Source organism: Triticum urartu, chromosome 1A (assembly GCF_056163025.1).
Source record: "Triticum urartu cultivar PI428250 chromosome 1A, HENAU_Tu73, whole genome shotgun sequence".
Lineage (NCBI taxonomy): Eukaryota > Viridiplantae > Streptophyta > Magnoliopsida > Poales > Poaceae > Triticum > Triticum urartu.
This window is the reverse complement of record NC_141873.1, coordinates 127389065-127395721: the sequence shown is the minus strand read 5'-3', so window position 1 is coordinate 127395721 and position 6657 is coordinate 127389065. Positions and strand designations below refer to the sequence as shown.

Genomic DNA, 6657 nt, shown 5'->3' with positions numbered 1-6657 from the left:
AAGAGTCTAGCTCCAAGTTTATTGGTCAAATACGTGTGGTACTCGAGAGGCACAACTAGCCATGACTTAGCTTTAGATGTAGGTAGAGGGAAAGAATCATTGAGTGGAGCTGGAAAAGAAATAAATGGGGTTTGACAGAAAGTTCTTTCTGTAGTGAAATCGGTGTCTCCTATTTATATCTATCGGTGAATCCAAGATGGAGTTATCACATAAGGATCACATCGATGCCCCGAGTATGTCCTCTTCGGTTGTACCGATGAACAAATGTGCAATGTTGATTGTATCTTGGTGGAACCGATGTGGTTTAGGTCGCAGAGACCGAGTTCAAGGCAGAGAGAAAGTTTTGTCAACTCGCTCACTTGGCAATAAGCTCTCACAAAGATTTGCAATGAATTGACTAGAAGCAAAGAATCTAACTAGAAAAAAAGAGAGAAGGACATCTAGATGAAGTTTTTTTGAAAGAGGAAACACTCTAGCAAGAAGAAGAAAAACGTGCATATTCTCCATGCAACAACTTCTTCGTCCATCCACCCCTAAACGAGCTTGCAAAATTCCTTTGTGAAAACAATGCAGAAAGACTCGCAGAAAAGCACGGGGAGGCACACAGAGAATAGGTGATAGGAAGTCAATTCATACATTATACGAGTGCTTCCGAATACAAGTGTGGTTGGGTTCCAACGAGAATGACATGACGATGAGCAAATGTGACAAAATCGTGATGATGACTAGCACGAAAGAGTGGAGCAAGACCCAGACAATGTGAATGCAAATTTGCCCCCAAGAGGAAGCGTGAGCGAAACAAAAAAACCTTTGAAAAGATGTGAATCTTGAATCCGTGAAAACTGTTTACCAACCAACCATCTTCCGTCCCTCGAGATATACATGCATCATTTTTCTTTTTGAAATCTGTGGCTATGATTGTGTCACATCCAAAGTATATTTATCGGTTGAACCACTATGAATCATGCCATGGCATCTGCTCGTCACAGAGTATATGACGGACATTAGTTTTTTATAATACCGCAGTGTAAATTCATGTTTTTTTGAACTTTTTCATGAGTTAAAGATGAAACCAAACATAGCTCAAAAGGGAATTTCTGGAAAGGAAAACTCACAAGAAATGTGTTACTAGTCCATGGGTTATCCACAGCCAACCTCTCCGATAACGGTGGGTGACCTATTTTTCCTTTCATTTATTCATTATTTTAGCGCCGGCGAAGTAAATATTACAGTGACCGACGGACGGCGACGCGAGTGACGGACGGAGACGGATCCCTGTGCGTGCTGCGTGCGTGTGGGTGTGCTGCCCGCAAGACGGGATCTTTCCTTTCCTGATTCCAACACATTCTTGTTCCATCCAATGATGATGCGCTAGTCGCTAATCCGCACGAATTATCCGCAAGAATATCAGGGCTGGGGTTTCTCGGCGTTGGCGACGGGCGGAGCCACAGAAATGGGGGCCGAGAACAGCGGCTAATTTTAGCCAGCAGCGCGGAGGAAAAAGCCTGAGGCAGCCGCTCGCCCGCCTGCCTCCAAGAAACCGCGGCGATCTGTCGCCTATCCAATCGCCGCCGAACTCGAATTCGATTTGGTTTTTCCTGGGCGGTGGGAGAGGATGCAGTGGGTGGGCCTGAGCTCGCCGCCGGCGGCGCCGACGGCTGTCTGGATGCGGCGGCGTCCAAGAACAACGAGATGGCCGCAGAGGAGCTCGTCCGCCGCACGGAGGGCGGTCGTGGCGGCCGCGTCCTCGTCCCCACCGTCATCCGATGCCAACTCGAGCTCCAACTCGCCGGGCAGTGACGAGGAGGCGGAGGAGGCCGCGGGGAAGGCGGAGGGTGACAAGACGGCGGCGGCCTTCTTGTTGAGGAGCCAGAAGTACGCTATGCTCAAGCAGCAGCTCGCCGTAGCCGCCCAACTCGAGGTACAGCCCGCAGAATGCGCAAATTGCTACCAACCAATGCAAATCTGTGCTGCTCGGCGACTGTAAGTTGCAATTTGTTGCAGGATTACAAGGAGGCGGCGAGGCTGAGGGACTCGTTGAGGTTGTTCGAGGAAGAAGAGCCCGTCCTCCGCCTCCGCCGCTCGCTGAAGAAGGCGGTCGAGGAGGAGAGGTTTGCGGTACTGCACTCATCCATTGCCATTGTTCCTGCTGCCAATTTTGCAACATCTAGCTTCTAGTTGCTACATTTCCATACAAGAACACAGGAATGTAGAATTCCCCTTTAGGCATTGGCAAAGTTGGATCTTACCGCCCAGCTACGGTAAGAATAGCTGATTAAACCAAAATGACGCAGCGGCTTAGTATAGAAGTACGATGCTGCACAGCTTCTATCTCCCATTCCTGTGCTGACCACTGATTCAACAATTTAACTGGATGCCTTAGTGTTTTTCTCCCTCATGTTTGAAGAGTCTATTGCAATGAAAGGAAGTCTTAAGGCAGACATTTTAACAAGCATGCGGCCATACTCTATCTCCTCTGTTCCACTCATGGTTGGAAATTGTGCCTTTTCTGTTATCATTGTTTGAACTGTCAATGTGATCAATACTTAGTGCTCAATTTGTACCACTTCACTCTTATAGGCTTAGAGCTATTTCGTCGTCTTACTGGTCTCAAGCAAACATGTTTTGTTCTCCTCTTAGCATTCTATGGTGTTCATAAATTTTTTCTGCACTTGTACTTTTCAGGATGCTGCCAAGTACAGAGATGAACTGATGATTTTGGCTCCGCACTCCCTCCTCAAATGTTCTAGTGATGCTACAACTCTGGTATTTCTTCTGGTTGAATAATTCTCTGAAGCTGCAACTTTGTTATCTTTTCTAAAACTGAATTCTGACATCTCCCTTTCACAACACATAATCTGCTGAGTTTTCTAGGTAATCATTCGGCTGTTTGAACTTCAGCATTAAGGTTTACTATAATTTTGAAATTTTCTATGACATCATTGGAGCGTTGAAAAGACACCAGCTAGTTATGTGAGCAAGAATTCACTAGGAAACTTAGTAACTACTATGAAAAGCGAAAGAAACATAAGAGGCCAACAGGGTCAGGGTCTAGGAATTTTTTTGTACCCCACTTGGTCAAAACTGCACGCTTTGTGCACGACTAGGTCAATCCACATGTTATGGCACTCTTTTCTTTTTAACATAATCTCAACCTTTACTGGTGTTGGGTCTACCGCTCAACTTTTTGTACATGTTAGCATGCATGTTGAATTTACATGTGCCGTGATTGATGTGCAATGCACCACTTCCCAACTCTGTTAATTCTTTGATTTAATTACATTTTATTGGAGGGAACTATTTTACATGAAAGATGTGGTTGTGCGATGCTATTTCACATGTATAACTTGGGATGGCTGTAAGGATATGTTTTTTGGAAGTTCCGCTGTTAAGGAAAAGCTGAACCAACCTAGGAATTGATCAGAACTACTTATTTTCTCATAATCTTCGTCATAGTACTACATTTTAATGATATATAGATAAAAAAATTCTTTACACCGTTGACCAATTTCAACTTGATTTCCTAATATTGTTGAGAAATTTGGATGTTACAGGGGATAAGGGTTCAAGTCAGGAGTGTCTATATTGAAAGCCGGAGCCAACCCTTAAAGGGGAAGTTCTTTTTTGCCTACAGAATCAGAATTACAAATAATTCTCAGCGTGCTGTACAGCTTCTCAGACGACACTGGATTGTCACTGATGCGAATGGAAGGACAGAGAATGTTTGGTTAGTCTTTGTGATATAATCACCACATTGTAATTATCTTAATCAAAACACTAATAAGACTTGTTCAATTCTTGTCAGGGGTGTTGGTGTAGTGGGAGAGCAACCTGTGATATTCCCAAAGACGGGTTTTGAGTACTCATCCGCATGCCCACTAAACACTCCAAATGGGAGAATGGTAAGATGATACAGGTTTCTTTTCTTGCACAATTTCTTCACAACCCATGCCTCCATGTTTTTAAAGAAGACAGTACTGGTCCACTTGTACCCACACAAGAGATTCTTATGATTCTTTGATCTCTGGAACTCATACCAAAGACTTGGCACCTTATCCTCGACTCAGTTGTTTTGAGCTGTTTGTTGCATTTGGATGTTTACGCCTTGCGGCATATCTGAAAAGTTAAGCTTGACCTGAATAAATGTTCTGAATTGCAGGAAGGTGATTTTGAGATGAAGCACATTGACAAGGTTGGATCCTCGACATTCAATATCGCTATCGCACCATTCTCTCTGTCAATCCTCGGGGACGACAACGACGCTCCCCTCTGAAGGTGATTGAGTAGCAGGGCGAGTTTGAAGAAAACGGCAATGCCAGTAAGAGTTTGCACAAATACACAAACACTTGTTAGCGAAGTATTTAGAGCACGGAACTTAGTCCAGACTGATGTTATATCTACTATGAAAAAAAGAGTGAAATGTGAATGGTGGAGGTATTGGAATGTATGGAAATTAACACGGATCTTGTAAATTTGTGGGCTATGAGCGCTTACTGTATCAATTCCACTTTTGAATGTACAGCATATAGAAAGCTTTGTTGATTTGCGTGTTTAGTGGAGTATGGCGTTGCAGAGGCCGGGCTCCATGGAGCCTGTTTTGCGAAATAATAATAAATGGACAATTTGTGTGTATTCAAGTAGGTACAAACACATATGTATGTTCTTCAAGTAGGTACAGGTTTCATCAGGTAATTCGATTATTCGCATGCTACAAAAAAAAGATAAATATCTAGCCCAAAAACAACAAACAAAAAGCCCATTTTAATCTGTGTGTATTTATCTTTTTTGTATACATTACATATGAACATATATGTTCATCAAATTTTATATGTGTATATTACAAATTTTACACACACAGACACACACATCTATGTATATACTTTTTTCTCAATATGTGGAAATAGTATTTTTGCTAAAAAAATAAAGAGCACTATGGAGCTCAGCCTCTGTATGCACTTTTCGGTGTTTAGTGCCTCTTTGATCGGAGGATCGTTATCGTTAGGAATTAGTGGTACGTAGTTGTTTGATTTGTATAATGTTATATTAATCTGGTCACACTAAAATATACAAGAAAACTTCGAATGTAGAAGTATATATCTGGTGATCTACCTACATCGTGAAATATCACTGCACATGATAGAGCAGTAAAAAAACAAGAAAAAAGTAATAATTTATATGCACTCACTGAAAGTGGAATAAGCGGATGGATATAATAATTCCTAATGGTAATGCTAACTGGCGAACGTTTGCCGGAAAGAAACTCCCCACAAACGCCTTCACAGCCATTTGATCGAGATATACGGTGGTAGTTTTTAGAAAAACATTGCCTTCTCTACGAGGAATTGTCATGTTAGTCTAAAATTGGCTACAACCCCTATAACTAAAATTGCCATGAAAAACGTTCGCAAATACCATCCTCCTCAACGAGCGTTCGCCAGCTAAAAGGGTCCATTCCTAAAGTATTTAATATGTCATATGCATACATGTCATATGTGGTTTGGTCATCACATCAATAAAAATTTGTTACCCCCTTGGCCCCTAAAGAGGCGGCATATCAATTGAGTCTACTAGATTACCCGTTGCGCCAAATGGCCCAAGGTCCTAGTTCAAACCCAGAGTTGTTTGCTAAAAAGTGCTTATCAGCGTGGTAATATTTTGTATCCTTTGTAATGCTTAAAAATGAGGAGAAGGATTATTTGAAAATATGTAGCATCATTTTCAATAATCTGTACCATTTTCTTCTATTTTTATAAATATTTATGCTAATATGGGAAAAAAGGCATACAGTGGTTTATTATATATTCATCAGGGTGCCATGCAATGTGGGCCTAATTTGTGCCTCTTTGCCTAGATCTAATCTAACCCATTGCACCAAATAACATGGATTCAAGCCTCTTCCGACAGTAGGTCCATTGTGTCTTAGGGGTAGGGGTAAATACATCACAGTAGCATGGATTCAACAAAAGTGTACTTCCGTGAGAACAAAATACTTCTTTTTTGCGGGTGGGTGAGAACAAAAGACGGTGGCAAGTTTCTTTAGTGACTTTATAAGGCCCTTCTAGTAGCATATGTTGGTCTGCAACTTCACTGGTCATTGGTGTGGTTTTTATTGCCGTTGCACCAAACAATCCTCCTCCTTTCCGTTGATAAAAAAAATCACAACTCACAACCTTGGAGCGCATGGGCAGAAGCCTATAGTTTTTTTTGTGAATAAATTCTTTCATTACTCAGAGTTTAAATGTTACAATCTCGTCCTACAAGTTCCATGACCTCATCTAGTCCAGAGCCTAGCTAAACCATAGTCCGACGGCACACCTTACCAAAATTAGCCAAGGCATGACTAACATTATTACAATTTCGACGAGCATGAGCAACGCAAGAACTCCTTTCTCCCATACTACTGATTATCCCTCTAACGATGAAAGCATACTTAGACTTGTTCCTATGTCCTTCTTTGATCATCCTGGGTTATAGTACCACATACAAGAAATCATCAATTTGCAATATCCACTTACATATTGGCAGCATGTGCCAAGTAGCACATTGAGGTGAAGGTAACAGATAAGCAAAATACACATGCATGCTTATGAAGTTATGAGAGCATATGGATTTAGGAGGCACACAAATTCTAGTCTATGAACCTACATGCAAATAAAT

General features: G+C 41.9%; 1 protein-coding gene across 1 annotated transcript; it reads left to right on the top strand.

Annotated features, from left to right (window-relative positions):
• Window positions 1-1249: 1249 nt before the first annotated feature.
• On the top strand, window positions 1250-4542 carry LOC125554222 (uncharacterized). Its single transcript, XM_048717808.2, has 6 exons — window positions 1250-1921; window positions 2005-2118; window positions 2686-2766; window positions 3555-3727; window positions 3806-3902; window positions 4160-4542. Exons 1-6 carry the CDS (start codon window positions 1616-1618, stop codon window positions 4271-4273), a joined length of 885 nt encoding a protein of 294 aa, XP_048573765.1. The 5' UTR covers window positions 1250-1615; the 3' UTR covers window positions 4274-4542.
• The last annotated feature ends 2115 nt before the right edge of the window (window positions 4543-6657 follow it).